Source organism: Pseudophryne corroboree, chromosome 1, assembly GCF_028390025.1.
Source record: "Pseudophryne corroboree isolate aPseCor3 chromosome 1, aPseCor3.hap2, whole genome shotgun sequence".
Lineage (NCBI taxonomy): Eukaryota > Metazoa > Chordata > Amphibia > Anura > Myobatrachidae > Pseudophryne > Pseudophryne corroboree.
Window position 1 is genome coordinate 480748253 of NC_086444.1, and position 22343 is coordinate 480770595.

A 22343-nucleotide genomic window follows, 5' to 3' on the forward strand; every position below is an offset into this window, starting at 1 on the left:
GGGAGGAGCCAGTACACACCACCTGACCTGTAAAAGCTTTACTTTTGTGCCCTGTCTCCTGCGGAGCCGCTATTCCCCATGGTCCTTTCAGGAACCCCAGCATCCACTACGGACTCCGAGAAATAGAATTATCGGTAAGTAAATTCTTATTTTTTTCTCTTGTGGGTGCAGTGGTAAGACCTGCTATGGCTTCGGCCTGGGTAGCAAAGGCAATGGGCGAATGGATAGAGGAACTAGAGAATGACATCCCCTCTCCTACTAGGGAGCAAGAGGATCGTCTTTGCCGTTTAAGACAATCTGCCCAGTATTTAGAAGAAGCAGCCATTGATGTAGGCACTGTTGCTTCTAAAGCTTCAGCCCTGGCAGTAGTCGCTCGCAGAGCAGTCTGGCTACGGACCTGGAAGGCAGATGCGGAGTCCAAGAAGGAATTGGAAGCATTGCCTTTCATGGGTAATATATTATTTGGAAAACCTTTATCGGATATCCTAGAGTCAGAGGCTGAATCGAAGAAGGTCAGATTTCCGGCTACCTACAACCCTAAGTCCAAGGGTTTAAAATTTCGCTCATTTCGCTGGCAAAGCAAAGCGAAAGGTAAAGAGGAGCCTAAACAACCCCAGTTTAAAAGGGGTAGGAAGCAGTGGGCTAGCAAAAAGCCAGCTTCCAAACCTGAACAGAAACCCTCAGCCTGAAGAGATGGGCCTCCGCCTGGAGGATTCCAGGGTTGGGGGCCGACTCCTGCAATTTGCACACACATGGCAACAGTCAACAACAGATGCCTGGGTGCAGAAGGTAGTATCTCAGGGGTATGGGTTCCCATTCAGGAGGCAGCCTCCTCAAAGATTTTTTTTGCACCAGCCCGTCTCGTATAGAGTCGAAGGCCAATGCCCTGCAAGAAGCAGTCCAAAAATTACTGCAGTCGGGTGTGATTGTCCCAGTACCTCCATCACAAAAGGGACAGGGGTATTACTTCAATCTGTTTCTAATCCAGAAACCAAATGGGTCATATCGACCAATTCTAAATCTGAAGATGTTGAACAATTACATATGGATCCCGAAGTTCCACATGGAGACGTTACGCTCCATAATGTTGGCTATGGAACCGGGAGACTATATGGTATCTCTGGATGTGCGGGATGCTTACCTACATGTGCCTATAGCACTATCACATCAGTGTTACCTCAGGTTTGCCATCCTCAAGGAACACTTCCAGTTCCAAGCTCTGCCCTTCGGGCTAGCTACAGCACCCAGGGTGTTTACCAAGATCATGGTGATTATGGCAGCTTGTCTGCGCAAACAAGGGATAAGGATATTCCCATACCTAGACGACCTATTAATCTTAGCACAGTCGCAAGATTTACTGTTGAGCCATCTCCAACAGACGATAGTTTGCTTACAGAGACACGGGTGGCTCATAAATTGGGAGAAGTCGTCCCTGAATCCATCACAGCGGATGGTTCATTTGGGAGCCATATTGGATTCAGACCTACAGAGAGTTCTCTTACCAGAGAAGAAAATAGTCAAGGTGCAGGTCATGGCTCAGGAAGCGTTGCAAGCCCAGACAATGTCAGTCCATGCAGCAATGCGACTGTTGGGTCTGATGGTATCAACGTTCGACATGGTGGAATATGCGCAATTCCACTCCAGACCATTGCAGCATCTCATTTTGACAAAATGGAACGGAAATCATCAAACAATAAAGAAGCAGATGATAAAGATTCCAGTAAATGTAAAAAGGTCTCTAGCATGGTGGCTACAGACAGACCATTTAAACAAGGGGAGACCCTTTTGGATAAGAGTGGCAAGTCCTGACGACAGATGCCAGCCTGCAAGGTTGGGGGGCGGTACTCGGAAGCCTATGGTTCCAGGGAAAATGGACCGCAAGGGAAAGTCGCCTGCCGATAAATCTGTTAGAAATAAGAGCCATTTACTTGGCCCTAGTTCAGGCAAAGGACAATCTACAAGGAAGACCAGTCCAGATCCGCTCAGACAATGCGACGGCAGTAGCATACCTAAATCATCAAGGAGGGACTCACAGCAAGAGTCTGATGGAGGAAGTAACTCCCATTCTAAAGTGGGCAGAACTCCATCTCCCAGCATTGTCAGCAGTATTTGTCCCGGGTGTACTAAATTGGGAAGCGGATTTTCTCAGTCGGCACACCATTCAGGAAACCGAATGGGCACTACACCCAGAAGTGTTTCAAACACTGGTGAACAGATGGGGTCTACCGGAGATAGACCTTATGGCGTCTCGTCTAAACAACAAAGTTCCGAGGTACGGATCAAGAACAAGGGACTCAGGAGCAGTCCTGGTAGACGCACTGTCAGTAGAATGGAGGTTTCAGCTGGCATATCTGTTCCCTCCAATATCTCTATTACCCAGAGTAGTGAGAAAGATAAAACAGGCAAAAGGAGCAATCATTCTAATAGCTCCAGCTTGGCCAAGAAGGCATTGGTACACAGATCTGTGGAGAATGTCCGTGGAAGCACCGATACTGCTCCTTCAACGTCCAGATCTGTTAATGCAGGGTCCTTGTTGTCAGTCATCTGGATCGCCTGTCTTTGACGGCGTGGCTGTTGAAACCTCTATCTTCGAGGCTAAAGGATTTTCAAAGCAAGTAATCCAAACCATGCTTAGAGCAAGAAAGCCGCCTTCGGCCCGTGTATATCATAGAATATGGCAAGCCTATATTCATAGGTGTTCTGGAAAAAATTACAATCCAAGAGCCTTTAAAGTAGCTAGAATTTTGGATTTTCTGCAGGCAGGATTGGATAAGGGGTTGAAGGTTGCTTCCTTGAGGGTGCAAGTCTCAGCGTTGACTGTATGGTTTCAGCAGAAGATTGCTGACCTACAGGATGTACGTACTTTTTTCCAAGGAGTAGTACATATTCAACCTCCATTTGTTCCTCCTGCAGCTCCCTGGGATTTGAATTTAGTTCTTAAATTTCTCCAGGGTCCTTTGTTTGAACCACTTGAGAGAGCAGATCTTAAGTGGTTAACGGTTAAAGTTCTTTTTTTACTGGCAATGGCGTCAGCCAGAAGAGTGTCAGATTTAGAAGCATTATCATGTAAGTCTCCTTTCCTAAGTTTTTTTCCAGACAGAGCAGTTCTCAGAACGAGATCTAGTTATCTTCCAAAGGTGGTGTCAAAGTTTCACCTGAATGAAGAAATTGTAGTCCCAGCTTTTCAGGTATCGGGACTATCTGCGGGAGAAGCGTCACTGGACGTGGTCCGGTCTTTAAAAATCTACATAGATCGTACTAGTGCCATCAGGAAAACAGATTCCCTCTTCATCCTCTACGGATTCCATAGGAGAGGTTGGCCTGCTAGTAAACAGACGCTGGCGAGATGGCTCCGAATGGTAATATCTGAAGCTTATTCTCATGCAGATCTCCCTATTCCGGCTAATGTCTCTGCACACTCTACACGTAAGGTAGGTCCTTCTTGGGCAGCACAACAGGGTGCATCAGCAGAACAGATATGTAAGGCAGCCACATGGTCTTCCATAAACACATTCATCAGACATTATGCCTTGGATACTTTTGCCTCTCATGACGCAGACTTCGGGCGAAAGGTCCTCCTGTGCAATCAGGAGCGTCCCCACCACTAAAATGGCTTTGGGAATCCCAATGTTATCCTGTGGATAATCCTGTGGACCCAGCCAGAGAAATGAACGTTATGGTAAGAACTTACCGTTGATAACGTGATTTCTCTTATGTCCACAGGTATCCACAGGGATCCCACCCGGACGCATCTGATTTGAGGATCTAGACAAACACTAAAAACCTCTTCCTTCTTGTATGGAAGGGTGTGCATGTGTGTTCTTATCGCCTGTACAGGTCTCTACCTAATGTTCCTGCCTATAATCGCTGTGGAAAGAACTGATCTGACTGAATCAGTGGGCGGGACTATATAGTGGAGGCCCCAATGCATCCTGGGAGGCCAGAAAGCTCGTGACCGTGTTGGTGCCATTTTCGCTGTCGCTCGACAATATCCCAATGTTATCCTGTGGATACCTGTGGACATAAGAGAAATCACGTTATCAACGGTAAGTTCTTACCATAACGTTCATATCTGGTAAGTACCAAAATCCTATTTTTAGCAGCTTTGTTTTATTTTTATAGTCTTACTCTTTTTATTTTATTTTATTTTTTTATTATTATTTTTTTGAGCGATCTTTCTAAAACGCGTCTTATACGTACCTTTAGAAAGAGTTGCTCCAACAACTCCCCGCCGGGTCGCGACAACGCTTACCCACATGTACAGTGCTGTTTCGGCGGGCGTCTGTGTAGGATGTACTAGCAAGTCTAGCAGACGTTGCCAGGCTGTGGCCAGAGCACGGGGAGAAGGTAAGGCATCGGTTCCTCTTAGCAGGGGAAACTCGAGACACAGCCGCATTGTTTCGGGATGGAGACTACCGAACAGTCGCTGACGTGGCTGCCACCTTGGGTGCACCAGCGCTAGGCCTCAGGGATCATAAGCTCCAGGGGTAGTATGAGGCCGTGATCCCTGGGGTTGATGTCAGCAGTGGAGAGTAAGATGCTCCCGTGGTCGCCCCTCCCTCGGTTCATCACCAGTTTCCTCCGAGTTTCCTGCCATGAACTGATTTCTCACTTCCGTCTGAGATGCTGTGTATATAAAAGGACCCAGTCGCAGCATAGGCGGCTGTATGACTGGTGCGTCTATGTTCACTTGGGCATCTGTGTTCACTGTAGGTCACGGGGCTGTTGTGTAACTAATAGCGTCTAGCTCCACTCAGTGTTCACTAATGTATTGTTCGATCCTGGAAGTGGGGTGGTCTCCCTGTATCCCACTCTCCTGAGCTGGGTGATACAGCACTAAGTCTCTATCTACCATTGAGTACGAATAGTTTGATAAGTGCCTGATGCATAAGAGTCTGTAAAGTATTGCTACTGTTTCTTTCTCTGTACGACTGAATGTTTAAAGTTCTATATAAGGTAATGCCGTAATATGTTTCTCCTACATACTTTAAATGTATCTGTAGTTGAATATGTGCTCATATTGCTTATTATACTAATGTATAACCTGTGACTGATTGCTAGTGGGATTGCTGACTTTATTATTTTATTAGTAACAGTTAAAATCAGAACAACCTTAATAAAACAAAACTGGGCAAAAACAGACAGACATAGAGGTAGGAAGGCCCTGATCGCAAGCTTACAATCTGTAAAGAAATAGGCATTGATACACAAGGATAGATGCTACCTATTGCATAATGGTCCACCAGATTGCTAGGTTCTTAATGGGTTGTATGATATGATCACCCAGCAATGTTGGAAGACCAAATGTGATGTTATGTGGACTGTACAGAGAGGATGTAATTAGATAGGGAAGCATTGAAGGTTATGTGGGTGGGTCTGGAATTTGAGAGGCTTGTCTGAAGAGGTGAGTTTTTAGGAATGTTTAATGGTTTGGAGATTAGTGGTGAGTCTTATTGTGCGGTGGAGGGCATTCCACAGAGTGGGTGAAGCCCGGATAAAGTCCTGTAGTTTTGAGTGGGAACAAGTAATACGTGTGGGTGAGAGACACAGATCTTGTGCAAAGCGGAGAGGTCTGGTAGGGTGATATTTTGAGATGAGAAAAGAGATGTGTGATGATGCAGTTTGGTTAATAGCCTTGTATGTAAGTAAAAGTATTTTATATTTCTCTTGCGTCCTAGTGGATACCGGGGTCTTGTACTTTAGTACCATGGGGTATAGATCTGGTCCACTGGAGCCTGGTACGTTAAAACTTTTAGTGTGTGTGCTGGTTCCACCTCTATGCCCCTCCTACCAGACCCAGTTTAGAAAAATGAGTCGGGTGCACGTCTCGAGCTCCAGAGAGTTTCCTTTAATTTTAATTTAGTTTATTTTTTTCAGGTAGCTCTGCTTGGCAGACAGACTCCCTGCTTCATGGGACTTACAGGGGGGACCGAACCAAACTCCTGAGGGTTAATGGATCATAATCCCAGCTGACAGGACACTGAACTCCTGAGGTGCTGATCACTCATCATCAGTATGAGTGCCCACGCCAGCAACTAGCTGCCACCCTCCAACAGATGGCGAAGACCTAGGTTCAGTGAGTGTTACAACAGGGCCCGTCGGTCACAGGCCCGGAGCTGCTGTGCCTGCCGCGGACAAACTAGCTCAGGGCTCTTGCTCCGCAGTGCTCACTGTCTTTAAGACTTTTTGTGGACTGTTTAATGCATTTCTCATGTGTTTACTACTGTGGCCAGTATAATCTTTGTGAGGGACCACGCGCCATTGCAAGGGGCGGACTTCCCGGAGCAGGACCAGCGGCGGGAGGGCGCCATTTCCTGCTGCTGCGGATCATCAAGGCTGCATGCACGCTGCTCCTCCAAGACCCACGCTGTTACAGATTGTTGAAACTGGTACCATGGGGTCATAGACGGGGGGCAGCGCGTCAGCAGTAGCGCCGCTGCACTTAAATCACATACACTTATTTCCACACATTGTACTGCTGTGTTCTGTATGCTGGGTCCGCTCCTCAGTGTCACTCCAGGGGCTCTCTAGGGTCTGTGTGGTGTGTTGGTCAAGAGGCTGCGCTGTAGTTTTCCTGCTTAATGTCTGTGGACATGGTTATGTGTGCTGCTTGTAATTCTACCCCATCTTCAGCGGGGTCACTCATGTGTGAGCAATGTTCCTCATCTCCTCAAGGGCCCAGCTCAAGGCAAATGACTGGTTAGATAGCTGCAAGAGCATGATTCAAAATGTAAATTCTGAATTAGCTGCAGCTAAAAGAGATGGACAGGTGTTAAAACACTCCATTGATTTGTGTGGCTAAAGCAGCAGATTCCAAGAAGGCTTCCCAGCCCCCTCTAGTGGCTTCACATAAACGCTCACTGCCACAGGTTTTCTAGTCTGATTCTGATCAGCCAGATGTGGAGGAGGAGGATAATATGGATGAGGACAGCTCTCTATCCCCTGGGGTGGAGGCTCTCATTTTTGCTGTAAGAGCGGTACTCCACATACCGGATCAGGAGGCGGAACCAGATGAGGCGTTCTACTTTAATGTTAGACCCAAGAGTTCAGCTACCTTTCCGGTATCTAAAGAGTTCAACTCCCTGGCCAGGGAGGCTTGGTTAAACCCTGATAAAAAAATTTTTTAAATTCCTTAAAGGTTTTTATCTACCTTTCCCCTTCCAGCTGAGGATAGGAAGGTCTGGGAAAATCCCCCCGTTGGTCAATAAATCTGTATCCAGACTGTCTAAGAAATTGGTACTGCCTATTCCTGGGGCTATATCCCTGAAGGAGCCAGCTGACCGTAAAATTGAGACAACGCTGAAGGCAATCTATACGGCAGCAGGCGCAGCACAACGCCCCACAATAGCATTCGGGGGGATCTCCAGGGCTGTGGTAAAGTGGTCTGATAATGTTATTGATGGTTTAGACTCTCTACCCCGGGATGAGGTTGTTACTCTGCTGCAACATATACAGGATGCTGCAAATTTTATGAGCGAGGCTATTAAGGAGTTGTGTAAGATAAATGGCCGCACTACTGCGATGGCTTTCTCAGCACGCAGAGCTCTGTGGTTACGTCAATGGGCGGCGGACGCTGATTCCAAAAAGGGTGTAGAAAATCTTCCCTTTACAGGTGATACCTTGTTTGGAGACAAATTTAAATTAGTGGATCTCCCAAGTATCAGCGGGGGTAAGTCTACCTAACTGCCGTCGGCTGCACCACCTGCTAGACGTTCTTACTCCGGACCATCCTTGCAGTCTTTTCGTGTAGCAAGGTTCAGAGGTAGGGGCCAAGGGGTCTCCACCACTCCCAGAGGATCTTGTGGTAAGTCCCGTAAACCGGCAACTGCTGTCTCCCTGGACCAAACCACACCACCGGATCCCCTGCCGCTAACCCTTCTGCGTGATGGTTGGCCCCAGCGACTTTTAGGTAGGTGCTCGCCTTTAACACTTTGTCCATGTGTGGGTGGAGTCCTGCCGGGTCCTTGGGTGAGGGACCTCATTTCCCACGGTACTGGCTGGAATTTCAAGTACTCCCTTCTCACAGGTTTTTCAAGTCTGGCTTACCAGCTTTACCCGCAACAAAAGTTACCTTGCAAGAGGCTATTCAAAAACTTTTGAAAACAGGGGTGGTAGTTCCTGTACCACCTCCGTTACGCGACAGGGGTTTTTACTCCAGTCTTTTTGTCGTTCCCAAACCAGACTGTTCGGTGCGCCCCATCTTGAACCTGAAGTCTCTAAACCCGTATCTGCAGGTGTTCAAACTCAAGATGGAATCCCTGCGGGCGGTGGTGTCCGTTCTGGAGGAGGGGGGAGTTCCTGGTGTCTCTGGATGTCAAGGATGCTTACCTTACCTCAGGTTCTCTATCTTAGACGACCATTTCCAGTTTCAGGCCTTACCCTTTGGATTATCCTCTGCTCCGAGGGTCTTCACCAAGATCATGGCGGAGATGATGCTGCAGCTGCGCAGGATGGGAGTGAACATAGGTGGTCATTCCGAGTTGACCGCTAGCTGCATTCGTTCGCTGTGCAGCGATGTGGGGGGAAAACGGCACTTCTGCGCATGCGGCGCAGTGTGCACGCGCAACGTACTATTACAACGAACAATGCAGTTTCACACAAGATTTAGCGATGCTTTTCAGTCACACTGGGTGCCGCAGAATGATTGACAGGAAGAGGGCGTTACTGGGTTTCAACTGACCGTCTTCAGGGAGTGTTCGAAAACATGCAGGCGTGCCAGGAAAAATGCAGGCGTGGCTGGGCGAACGCAGGGCGTGTTTGTGACGTCAAAACAGGAACTGAACAGTCTGAAGTGATCGCAAGCGCTGAGTAGGTTTTGAGCTACTCAGAAACTGCACAAAAAAACTTTGTAGCCGCTCTGCGATCCTTTTCGTTCGCACTTCTGCTAAGCTAAAATACACTCCCAGTGGGAGGCGGCATAGCGTTTGCACGGCTGCTAAAAACTGCTAACGAGTGAACAACTCTGAATGACCACCATAGTCCCCTATTTGGACGATCTCCGAATAAAGGCTGTGTCCAGGGAGCGTCTACTGCTCAGCATCGATCTGACTACTAGTCTACTCACGGATCTTGGGTGGATCCTAAATTTTCAGAAATCTCACGTGGAACCGACCCAGCGTCTTCAGTTCTTAGAGATTATACTGGATACGGTATCTCAAAAGGTGTTTCTCCCGATGAACAAAGCCTTGACTATCCAGACTATGGTCCGCTCGGTGCTCAGTACTCGCAGGGTGTCCATACATCTTTGTATCCGAATACTGGGTAAGATGGTGGCTGCTTATGAGGCAATCCAATACGGAAGGTTTCATGCCCAGCCTTTTCAACTGGATCTGCTAGACAAATGGTCGGGTTCTCACCTTCATATGCATCAGGAAGTGACCCTATCTCCGAAAGCCTGGATTTCTCTATTATGGTGGCTTCAAATTCCTCACCTGGTAGAGGGCAAAAGTTCCAATATCCACTTGTGGATTCTACTGACAACGGATGTCAGCCTCTGGGGTTGGGGAGCGGTGACCCAAGGGGCCCAGTGCCAAGGGTTATGGTCAGTTCAGGAATCGGCTTTACAGATAAACATCCTGGAACAATTTACAATGCTATTCTACATGTCTCTCATCTCCTGAAGGGTCAGGCAATCCAGGTTCAATCAGACAACGACACGGCGGTGGCGTACATAAACCGACAAAGGGGAACAAGAAGCAGAGCGGCAAAAATCCTCTGTGCGGAGGCAAACGCAAGGGCCATCTCGGCCATATTCATTCCAGGAGTGGACAACTTCCTCAGCAGGCACGACCTTCATCCGGGGGATTGTGGTCTACATTTCAGCAGTTAGTTCGTAGGTGGGGCTGTCCGCAGATGGATCTTATGGCTTATTGTCTCAACAAGAAGCTATGCTGTTACTGTTCCAGAATGAGGGATCCGCTGGCTGTAGCATTGTACACGCTGACGACACCGTGGACATATCAGTTTGTATACCTGTTCCTTCTTCTACAACTGATCCCAAGGGTGCCAAAAAGGCTAAGAAGGGAAAGCCTTCAGGCACTTCTAATTGCCATGGATTGGCCTCGACGGGTGTGGTACTCTGACCTCCTTTCCTTGTCTCTGGAGGATCCCTGGCCTCTGCCACTTCAAGACTATCTTCTTTTGCAAGGTCCGTTCGTCTATCCAGGCTTACAGCGGCTCTGTTTGACGGCTTGGAAGTTGAGAGGAAGATTCTAGCGAGAAAGGGTCTCCCCTCCCGGGTTATTTCTACAATGGTCCAGGCCAGGAAGATGGTTACGTCGAAACATCATCGTATCTGGAAAAAGTATGTTTCCTGGTGTGAAAGTAGAAAGGTTTCTCCCGTGGAATTTAGAATTGGTCGTTTTCTACTTTTCCTGCAAGCGGGAGTGGATATTGGCCTACGTTTGGGCTCCATCAAAGTTCAGATTTCAGCGCTCTATTTTCTTCCAGAAACAACTTGCCATGTTACCAGAAGTACAGACTTTCCTGAAGGGTGTTCTTCATATGCAACTGCCCTTAGTACCTCTTACGGCTCTGTGGGACCTCAATGTGGTTCTGTCCTTTCTCCAATCGGATTGGTTTGAGCCCTTACATAGGGTGGAGTTGAAATTTATCACCTGGAAGACGGTAATGTTATTGGCATGGGCGTCTGCAAGGCGTCTCTCTGAATTAGGGGCCTTATCCTGTGAGAGTCCTTATTTGATTTTTCATGAAGACAGGGTAGAACTTAGTCCTCAGTTTTTGCCTAAAGTGGCGTCAGCTTTTTATGTGAACTAGCCTATTGTGGTTCTGGTGTTATCTGATGCTTCCATTGGTCCTGAGTACCTTGGATGTGGTCAGGGCTCTGAAGGTTTATGTAAAAAGGATGGCCCGTTATCGAAAATCTGACTCGCTATTTGTCCTTTATGATGCCTCCAAGATTGGTCGGCCAGCTTCTAAGCAATCTATTGCTTGTTGGCTCCGGTTGACCATTCAACAGGCCTATACTTCGGTGGCTCTGCCTTTGCCGGCGTCTATTCAGGCCCACTCGACGAGGTTAGTGGGCTCTTCCTGGGCGGCTGGCCGGGGTGTATCGGCCCTTTGGCCCTACAGTTGTGCCGAGGTGCAACTTGGTCTGGTTTGAACACGTTTGTTAAATTGTATAGGTTCGATACCTTGGCCAAGGATGATTCAGTTTGGTCAGGTGGTTTTACAGGGGTTTTAGCACTCCTTCCCGTTTGGGAACTGTGGGACTTCCCCATGGTACTAAAGTACAAGACCCCAGTATCCACTAGGACGTAAGAGAAAATAGGAGGTTTAATACCTACCGGTAATTCCTTTACTCCTAGTTCATAGTGGATACTGGGCGCCCGCCTCAGTGCTTCGTTCCTGCTTACCTGTGTAAGTATTTGGTTGGACAGAATTTGTGGCCCCATTTTGTTGGGATAGTTGTGCTATCTGGGTTAAGTTTGATGTTGCTATCCTCTGTTCTGGTTAGCACCAGCCTTTCGTTCATGGTTGTGTGTTGGCTTGTTGCCTCACCGCTGTTGTATTCTTCTCTCATATTATGTCCGTCTCCTCGGGCACAGTTTTCCTAGAATGGGTCTGGTAGGAGGGGCATAGAGCGGAGGAGCCAGCACACACATACACACACTAAAGGTTTTTTTAAAGTGCCAGGCTCTGGTGGACTCCATCTATACCCCACGGTACTAAAGTACAAGACCCCAGTATCCACTACGGACTAGGAGAAAAGGAAATACCAGTAGGTATTAAAATTCCTATTTTAACACGGTAAAATACTGGTAACCAATGGAGGAACTGACCGAGCGGATTGGCAGACTATGAGCGTCTAGCGAGGAAGATTAGCCTCGCTGCTGCATTTAAAATGGATTGTAGTGGTAAGAGCCTATGTTTGGGAAGACCAGTAAGGATACTATTGCAATAATCAATGAGGGAGGTGAGTGCATGGATTAGAGGGTTTTTTTCTGTGTCTTGTGTAAGATAAGAACATATTTTGGATATGTTTTTTAGGTGCATGTAACATGATTTAGAGACAGATTGAATGTGAACAAAGGACAGTTCAGAGTCAAGGATGACACCTAGGCAGCGAGCTTGTGGGATAGGGTGGATAGTTGCATTGTCAACAGTTGTGGAGATATCAGGTTTGTCAGTACTCTTGGCTGGTGGGAAAATTAATTATTTCTGTTTTTGAAATGTTGAGTTTGAGGTGGCGAGATGACTTCCAAGATGAAATGGGAGACAGGCATTCAGTGACATGAACCAATACAGATGGTGATAAAGCTGGGGAAGACGGATAGATTTGAGTATCATCAGCATACAAATTATACTGAAATCTGAAAGAGCTGTTAGTTTACCAACAGATGAGGTATAGATTGAGGAAAGCTGCGGACCCAAGACTATGCCCTGCGGTACTCCAACTGAGGTAGCGAAGAGGAGGTAGAATCGAAGTGAACACTGAAAGAGCGATTAGATAGGTAGGATGGGAACCAAGTAAGGGCTGTGTCCTGAAGACCTAGGGATTGTAGTGTTTGTATTAGGAGAATGGTCAACAGTGTCAAAAGCAGCAGAGAGATCTAGAAGAATAAGAAGTGTTTAATGGCCTTTCGATCTAGCAGTGACTAGATCGTTCACTACTTTGGTCAGTGCAGTCTCTGTGTAGTGTTGGGCACGAAAGCCTGACAGAAGTGGGTCCAGTAAGTTGTGGAAGTTAAGAAAGGTGTGTGAGGCAAGTGTAGGCGAGTCTCTCAAGTAGCTTGGAGGGGAATGGGAGCTAGAGTTGGGACAGTAGTTAGAGAGAGTGTTTGGGTTAGAATTGTTTTTTTTTTTTTTCAGAATGGGAGTAATCACTGCATGCTTAAGCAGAGAAGGAAAGATACCAGGAGAGAGACATTACAGATTTTAGTCAAGTTGTGAGGGTATAGTATCAAGAGGAGAGGAAGTAGAGTAGGAGGATGAAAAGAGTGTTGTCATTTGATCTTCACTTTTGGGATCAAATGAAGACCAAGTGCCAGATGGTTCAGGAAGGGAATTGAGCAGGTCACTGACTGAGTTAGAGCATACCGTTTCATCTCGGATTTTATCAATCTTCTCCTTGAAGTAGGAAGCAAGTTCTTGTGCACGGATAGTAGCTAGTGAGGGAGGGTAAAGAAGTGATTTAAATGTATTAAAAGTCACTTGCGGTTGCTGGTATGAGAAGAGATCAGAGGTTGGAAATGTTTGTTTGGCAGTGTCCAGGGCCTGACGATAGGGGTTTTTGTAGCTGTCTTGTTGATTTAGAGTGCCACTGTTGGCATCTAAGCCTGCGTTGAGTGTGATGGGTAGCTGGAGCCACTTCATCAAAGGCACGCTGTGGTGCAGGTGGGAAACAGCAGTTTCAGGTGTGGTAAATGTAGAAATTGGTGAGAGCAGTTGTTGCAGAAAAGTGGAAAGTTGTTGAAAATGTATATTGTTAGAATTTCTGCGAGTTAGAGAATGCTTGCTTGGTTTTAGCGTCAGAGTTTAGAGTAATGGAAGAGATTGAGAAGGTGATCAGGTTGTGATCAGAGAGAGGGAAAGGAGAGTTAATGAATTCAGAAACTGAGCAGAGCCAAGTGAATACAAGATCAAGGCAGTGGCCCTCCTGATGTGTAGAGGCGTTAGACCATTGGGTGAGGTCAAGAGAGGAGGTTGGAGGCTTGAACAGATTGTGGACTGTCATGAGCTATATTGAAATCGACCATAATGATGGTGGAGATGTCAGAGGATAAAGAAGTGTGGGAGCCAGGCAGAAAAATCTTCTAGAAATCCTTCTAGACTTTACTGTTTCCTGTCAGTTTCTGTGTATTCTGATCCTCAATGCTGGTGCAAAGCAGGGAGGGATCGGATTGTATGTCACTTTAACAAGTTTTAAAGTGATTTCAGTCACAAATTGTGTAGTTAACACTGTACAGGTGTGAGATTTGTTTATTATGTCTGAGATGCAAGGGTGAGGAGGATACACTCTCCACATCAGCACAAACACTCATTTCATGTTTGTCTTGCAAAGCTGGGTTAACCTCTCAGGATCTGGTTCAGAATGGATTATGTGCAAACTTTTAGTTTTCACCAAAGCCTCCTGAATAATCCAAGGTATGCACAGGTTAAAATGGAAATGCCATGGGCTACATTTGCACAGACACGATCCAGTATAGCTGAGCGAATAATGCCAGCTCCTATACCAGGGATAGTTTACACTATTAACCCTTACATGCAACATTCCACCTGGGGTTTATCACATCCAGTACAGGAATCTGCATCCTTTCAACAAAAACTGTCTGAAAGGCCGATGGAAAGTAAATCACATAGACCTGAAACAACATCTTCACAGTCTACACATGTTTCAGACGGGGACTTGTCGGAGGAAGAGGACTCAACGCACTCTGTGTCTGCATACAGAGATGAGGATGAAGGTCTCAGCTCAGTGGACATACCTGAGCTAATTAGTGCCATTCTATCCTTAGAGGAAGCAGCAGAGCCTTTATTAAAATCTAAGGCACCTGTGTTTAAACTTCCCAAAAGAGTTAGGGCTGAATTTCCTGGGTCAGAACAGCTGATGGAAATTATGCAGGAGGCTTGGGTAACACCCAGTAAAAAGTTTAGAATTTCCAAGAAATGGAATTTCCATTATCCTCTTTTGGCTGGGGACTGTTTAAAAAGGGAAGTGGCTCCCAAAGTAGATACCCATGTTATTTGATTGGTGCGAAAATCTACATTACCTCTGCCGTCAACATCATTAAATGATGTCAGAGATAGGAAAATAGATGGTTTTCTGAAAACCATTTTCTCCTTGTCTGGGGCAATCGTAAGACCAGCCTTGGCTTCAGCCTGGATGGCAAAACCAGTGGCAGCCTGGGCTGATGCATTGGAGGATGATCTTTCATTGGCATCTAGAGAGCAAAAATCCCATATTGCACATATCAAACAGGCAACTATTTGTATGGAAGAAGCAGCCTTGGATATGGGTACAATTTGCCTCTCGGTCATCAGCCTTAGCAGTAGCAGCTCGCAGAGCAGTTTAACTACGTACATGGAAAGCTGACTCAGAATCCAAGAAGGTTCTAGAGTCTGCCTTTCACTGGAGATATTCTTTTTGGTAAAGAATTAAACATTATTTTGGAGTCAGAAGCAGACTCCCAAGAAAGTGAAGTTTTCCTTCCACACACAAATCCAAGGCTAGATTTCCGGCTTTTTTACCCCATCGGACTCGAGGAAAAGCAAAAGGAAAGGGTTATAGCAAACAATCTCAATCTGACAAAGCATTGGGCTACCAGAGGTCCGGCTTCCAAGTCAGAAGATAAGCCATCAGCCTGATGGTGCGGGCCTCCACCTGGGGGACCCAAGGGTGGGAGGCCCAACTTCTTTATTTTGCACAGATCTGGCAACAGTCTACCACAGATGCCTGGGTGCAAGAAGCAGTATCTCACGGTATGCGTTTGCTTTCAAGAAACACCCTCCTCCAAAGGTTTTTTTTTTTTTTTTGTACCAGTCGGTCTTCAGTGGAAACGAAGGCCCGGGCTTTGTAAGAGGCAGTTCAGAAATTGCTTCAGTCAGGAGTGATAATTGCAGTTCCTCCTGCGCAACAATGGCAAGGTTTTTAATCCAACCTGTTTCTAGTCCAGAAGCCAAATGGGTCGTTCTGGCCCATACTCAATCTCAAAGTGCTGAACAAGTACATTTGGGTGCCTCAGTTTCATATGGAGACTTTACATTCCATTATTTTGGCCATGGAGCCAGAGGATTTTATGGTATCCCTGGATATCCAGGATGCTTACCTACATGTTCCTAGTGCACTGTCCTATCAGTGCTATCTCAGGTTTGCTATCCTTCAGCAACATTTCAGTTTCAGGTCCTACCATTTGTACTGGGTATTCACCAAAATTATGATGGCAATGACAGTTTATCTCCGTCAACAGAGGATAAGGATTTTTCCATACCTCAACGATTTATTAATCCTGGCACAATCTCAGGAATTGCTTCAGTGTCATCTGCAACAGACAATAGCTTGTTTGTAAAGACACTGTTGGCTCATAAATTGGACAAAGTCGTCCATGGTTCCATCACAACAAATTACTCACTTGGGGGCTGTGTTGGATTCGGGTCTTCAGAGAGTAATTTTACCTCTGAACAAAATATCCAAAATTCAGTCAAGGATTCCGGAGCTGCTACACAGTCAAAGGGTATCCATTCACGCAAAATGCGTGTGATGGGATTGATAGTGTCGACATTCGACATGGTAGAGTATGCTCAGTTCCACTCGAGGTCACTGCAATGTCTGATCCTTTCCAAATGGAATTGTTTTAATCAGGCAATAAAAACGCAGACTATGGTCCTTCCTCTGGAAGTAAGGAGGTCATTAGCTTGGTGGCTACAGACCTCCCATCTGGACAAAGGGAGATCCTTTTGGATATCAGATTGGGAAATTGACAACAGATGCCAGTCTTCAGGGCTGGGGGGGCAGTGTCAGGAAGAAGTTGCTTCCAAAGACAGTGGACCAAGGAAGAAAGTTGCCTGCCAATAAATATATTGGAACTTTGGGCCATTTATATGGCCCTCATTCAGGCAAAGGACATTCTTCAGGGGAAACCAGTTCAAATTCGCTCAGACAATGCAACAGCTGTAGCTTTCCTCAATCATCAAGGAGGAACTCGCACCCAAAAAAGCAATGAAGGAGGTAAGCCGCACGTTAAGGTGGGCAGAACTTCATCATCCAGCCTTGTCCACAGTGTTTATTCCGGGAGTCCTAAACTGGGAAGCGGATTTTTTCAGTCAACACACCATTCATGCAAACGAATGGGCTTTACACCCCGAGGTCTTCCTGACTCTGGAAGACAAATGAGGGTTACCGGAGAGAGATCTCATGTCGTCCCATCAGAACAACAAAGTTCCTGCGTACGGGTCAAGAACAAAGGATCCCAGAGCGACCTTTTGTGGATGCCCTTTCAGTGAGATGGGATATTCATCTGGCCTATGTGTTTGTACCGATCACCTTGTTACCCAGGGTGATGCGAAAGGTAAAACAAGGAAAGGGCGCCGTGATACTAATAGCTCCGGCTTGGACCAAAAGACATTGGTACACAGATCTGCAGAGGCTGTCAATGGAGGTTCTATTTCTACTCCCTCAACGTCCAGATCTACTATCACAGGGCCCTTGCTATTACAAGCACCTGGATCGACTGTCTTTGACGGCGTGGCTCTTGAGACTTCCATTCTGAAAGCAAGAGGATTCTCACAACAGGTAATTCAAACAATGCTGAGAGCAAGCAAACCATCCCCCGCTCGCATTTATCACCAAATATGGAAAGTCTATATTCAGTGGTGCAGTGACCGGAAATTTGACCCTAGGTCTTTCAGAGTTTCCAGAGTCCTAGCATTCCTTCAGGCAGGAATGGACAAAGGTCTATGGGTGGCTTCCTTGAGAGTGCAGGTGTCAGCATTGACTGTATGGTTCCAAAAGAAAATTGCTAACCTACAGGATGTTGCACTTTCTTCCAGGGAATGCTTCACATCCAACCTCCCTTTGTTCCTCCTGCAGCTCCTTGGGATCTAATCCTAAAGGTGCTTCAAGTTGCTACATTTGAACCACTAAAGCAAGTTGATCTTAAATGGTTGACAGCTAAAGTTCTCTTTCTACTGGCTATTGCTCGAGCTAGAAGAGTTTCAGATTTAGGGGAATTATGTCGCCCTCCTTTTCTGATTTTTCATCCAGATAGAGTGGTTCTTAGAACCAAATCTGGTTGTCTTCCTAAGGTGGTGTCTAAATTTCACCTTAATGAAGAAATTGTTGTCCCAGCCTTCCAAGGGCCGGACCTTTCTGCGGGAGATGCATCATTGGACATAGTCCGTGCCTTAAGGATCTACGTGGATCATACCAGTGCCATCAGAAAGACGGGCACTCTTTGTTCTCCCTTATCGTTGATAACTCCTATTTCTCCTAAGTCCACAGTATCCACAGGGATCCCACCCTGACGCGCCTGATTTGAGGATCGCTTCACCTACTAACCTCTTCCTTCTTGTGCGGAAGGGTGTGAATGTGTGTGCTTCTCACCTGATTAGGGCTCTCTATGATGCTCCTGCCTTGAGCTTTGGAAAACAACTGAATTGCCTGAGCCAGGAGGCGGGGATATAGGGACTGGCACATTGCATTCTGGGAGGCCAAAAGCTTTGATTGTTGGTGCCAATCTGCTGTCGCTAACTCAAATCCCAATGTTTATCCTGTGGATTTAGGAGAAATAGTTATCAAAGGTAAGTCTACCATAACTATTATTTTTTATTTACTTTATATAGCTTGCGAGCAGGGCCCTCCTACCTCTATGACTGTTATCACCCAGTTTGTTATTGTTATTTCAAATTGTAAAGCGCAACGGAATTTGCTGCGCTATATAAGAAACTGTTAATAAATAATAATAAATAAATAAATATAGTCAAAACTATGGTGTATATGTTGGTATGACAGGAAAGGTTCTGCCTCACCTCGTCACTGTTTAAGTTCTGGAGACTTCTATAAAGGGATGGGTCATGTTTGGTTATTCATCACACACCTGGAGAGTATAGAAATGACTGTTCTTTCATTTTGCAAGTTAAATTACAAACTCTTCCCCTTTCTTATTGAAATACTCTGGTAGTTGTAGCTTAAATCAATGAAAAGGAAACGTGAAGGTCAGGGGCGTATCAAGAGAGTAGGAGGCGCGTGTGCAGTCTCTGTCCGGGCCTCCTTCCCTCCGCTGTAGGAGGCAGTGCTTCTCTAGCACTAGTATCCTCTGGCACTGTGGTACTGCACATGCGCAGGGCTCTAGGGAGCCAAAGGTGCCCATTTTCCCAGTGATCTCCCTATTACACATGCGCAAAATGTTTTCAGAATGGTGGACATCTTCATCTATCACCAGTCTACAGGTCCCCAATCTCCGCAGAAATGTCTCCAGTGCATATTTAATTCCTCTCCAAACTCTACTGTTACTAAAATGTTCAAACTTAATTTTATGTGCAGTGAAACACTAATATATCACAAACGGTTCACATAAATTTCGCAGTGTATACTACTGTTAGTAGGTACATCCTAATAGCTCTGGGTAGAACCTTGCCTTTGCCTCCAGAAGAGCCTTCTATATGACATGGATTCAAGCGATGTGCTGGAAACATTCCTTAAAGAGATAGAGATATAGAGATAGATATATAATATAAAAAAAAAATTAATGTACTGTATACTTCCTACAGAGACATTCATGAGTAAAAAAAAAGGTGTTAACTTTTGTCCTTTTTTTTTTTTTTTTTTTTACAGGTGCCAGGCTTAGCTTGTTTGGGTCATCAAAGAATGGCTTTGGCTTTAAACAGAGTGATCTAGATATCTGCATGACATTTGATGGTCTTGAAACTGCTGAGGTAATTTTGAAATGGCACTGCAGGGCGGATTGGCCCAGCGGAACGCCAAGCAAAACGCTGGTTTGCTTGGTGGGCTTCCCCCTCCCCACATTCCAGGCAGATTCATATATGGTGCCCCAGTCCCCCTTCCAGTACTGCAGACACTAGGACTCCCCGGCCGCTGCTGTTGGGGTATAGAGGAGGGTTGCCGGCTGCTATGGGGAGTATAGAGATGTGGTTTGCCTGCCGATGCTGGGGGAGAGAGGAAGGTTGCCAGTGGCTGCTGTATACTGTACTGGGGGGGTGGGGAGAGTGGGGTTGCCCGCTGTTTGCCCCTGGGGTCCCCACCGTGTTGCAATCGGCGACTGCTGTATACTACAGGGGAGGGGGGTATTTGTTGGCTGGGTATGGGCTACTTATGTGTTGTTGTTTTTTTTTGTTGGGGGGGGGGGGGGTTATGGATTGGATGTGCTGACAGCATCCAATCCCAGCCAGTGGCTGCATGCGGGGAGGCGAGAGACACACATCATGGGAAGGTTAAACGGTCAGGGTTTGTGTGTGTTTCTCAGGGTCTATGCATCAGTCCCATAGACGCTGTACCCCCAAAACCCAGGTTGTTGTTTTTTTTTTTGTTTTGGAGGTTTTTGCTTTTTCCAATGTGGAGGCCAATGTGTTTGGATTTTTTTCCCTGTGGGGATAATATTTTTTTGTATTTTCCTGTTCAGGGTTAATGTGTGGGATTTTTTCCTGTGGGAGACCAGTGCATATTCAGACGTATGTACCCCAGGGAAGTGCATTCTAGCGGCATTAGTATAAAGTCACAAGTGTAACTGCAGCAAAAGATGTAAGGAAGGCCGCAACTGCATCCAACACAGAATCAGGCCCTCTAAGAAGGGATCCTGCCCCCCTTGACAGAACCCACCCCTTCAACAGACCCCACCCTCATTAGGGCTGCTTCTATCAATTCCCCAGGCTGGTTTTCCATCCCAATCTGCCCCTGTGGCACTGTGTATATTATATGTAATAAACAAACCCATAACCTGTGCCACTTCTTCTATAGGAACTAGATTGCATATGGACTATTGAAGAGTTGGCAAGACATCTTAAAAAGCATCAAGGTATGTACTAACTTTTACACCTGAATGTCTACTACTTTAGTACTGTAACACAAGTAGACTATGCAGCACCTTCTATGGAAGTTGTCAGTTCTTGTACCATATAAAGAGAAGTGCACTTGTGCACAGGACAATGTATGCCTGGAATACCCGATTATACTTTCTATATCTTTATATTTATATCTGGTTTATAATTCACATATCCATCTACAGCTATTTCAGAGGTGTGTTTCTCTGACGTCCTAGTGGATGCTGGGGACTCCGTAAGGACCATGGGGGGGTAGCGGCTCCGCAGGAGTCTGGGCACAAAAGTAAAGCTTTAGGACTACCTGGTGTGCACTGGCTCCTCCCCCCATGACCCTCCTCCAAGCCTCAGTTAGATTTTTGTGCCCGAACGAGAAGGGTGCACACTAGGTGGCTCTCCTGAGCTGCTTAGTGAAAAGTTTAGTTTTAGGTTTTTTATTTTCAGTGAGACCTGCTGGCAACAGGCTCACTGCATCGAGGGACTAAGGGGAGAAGAAGCGGACTCACCTGCGTGCAGAGTGGATTGGGCTTCTTAGGCTACTGGACATTAGCTCCAGAGGGACCGATCACAGGCCCAGCCATGGATAGGTCCCAGAGCCGCGCCGCCAGCCCCCTTACAGAGCCAGAAGACAGAAGAGGTCTGGAAAATCGGCGGCAGAAGACGTCCTGTCTTCAACAAGGTAGCGCACAGCACTGCAGCTGTGCGCCATTGCTCTCAGCACACTTCACACTCCGGTCACTGAGGGTGCAGGGCGCTGGGGGGGGGGGGCGCCCTGAGACGCAATAAAAACACCTTGGATGGCAAAAAATGCATCACATATAGCTCCTGGGCTATATGGATGAATTTAACCCCTGCCAGAATACACAGAAAAACGGGAGATAAGGCCGCCGAGAAGGGGGCGGAGCCTATCTCCTCAGCACACTGGCGCCATTTTCCCTCACAGCTCCGTTGGAGGGAAGCTCCCTGGCTCTCCCCTGCAGTCACTACACTACAGAAAGGGTTAAAAAAGAGAGGGGGGCACTAATTAGGCGCAGTATTAAAAATACAGCAGCTATAGGGGAAAAACACTTATATAAGGTTATCCCTGTATATATATATAGCGCTCTGGTGTGTGCTGGCAAACTCTCCCTCTGTCTCCCCAAAGGGCTAGTGGGGTCCTGTCCTCTATCAGAGCATTCCCTGTGTGTGTGCTGTGTGTCGGTACGTTTGTGTCGACATGTATGAGGAGGAAAATGATGTGGAGACGGAGCAAATTGCCTGTAATAGTGATGTCACCCCCTAGGGGGTCGACACCTGAGTGGATGAACTGTTGGAAGGAATTACGTGACAGTGTCAGCTCTGTATAAAAGACAGTGGTTGACATGAGACAGCCGGCTACTCAGCTTGTGCCTGTCCAGACGTCTCATAGGCCGTCAGGGGCTATAAAGCGCCCGTTACCTCAGATGGCAGATACAGACGCCGACACGGATACTGACTCCAGTGTCGACGGTGAAGAGACAAATGTGACTTCCAGTAGGGCCACACGTTACATGATTGAGGCAATGAAAAATGTTTTACACATTTCTGATAATAGGAGTACCACCAAAAAGGGGTATTATGTTCGGTGAGAAAAAAACTACCTGTAGTTTTCCTGAATCTGAGAAATTAAATGAGGTGTGTGATGATGCGTGGGTTTCCCCCGATAACAACTGATAATTTCTAAAATGTTATTGGCATTATATCCTTTCCCGCCAGAGGTTAGGGTGCGTTGGGAAACACCCCCTAGGGTGGGTAAAGCGCTCACACGCTTGTAAGAACAAGGGCTCTACCCTCTCCTGAGATGGCCGCCCTTA

At 46.6% G+C, this 22343-nt stretch overlaps 1 protein-coding gene across 2 annotated transcripts in view; it reads left to right on the forward strand.

The window, feature by feature from the left end:
* Window positions 1–22343, forward strand: part of TUT7 (terminal uridylyl transferase 7) — a 267054-nt gene that overhangs the window by 171352 nt on the left and 73359 nt on the right. For both annotated transcript variants that reach the window (XM_063913764.1, XM_063913765.1), the window contains exons 16-17: window positions 19292–19392; window positions 20432–20489. In XM_063913764.1, the coding sequence (XP_063769834.1) occupies window positions 19292–19392; window positions 20432–20489 (159 nt within the window). The remainder of the gene's footprint in view (window positions 1–19291; window positions 19393–20431; window positions 20490–22343) is intronic.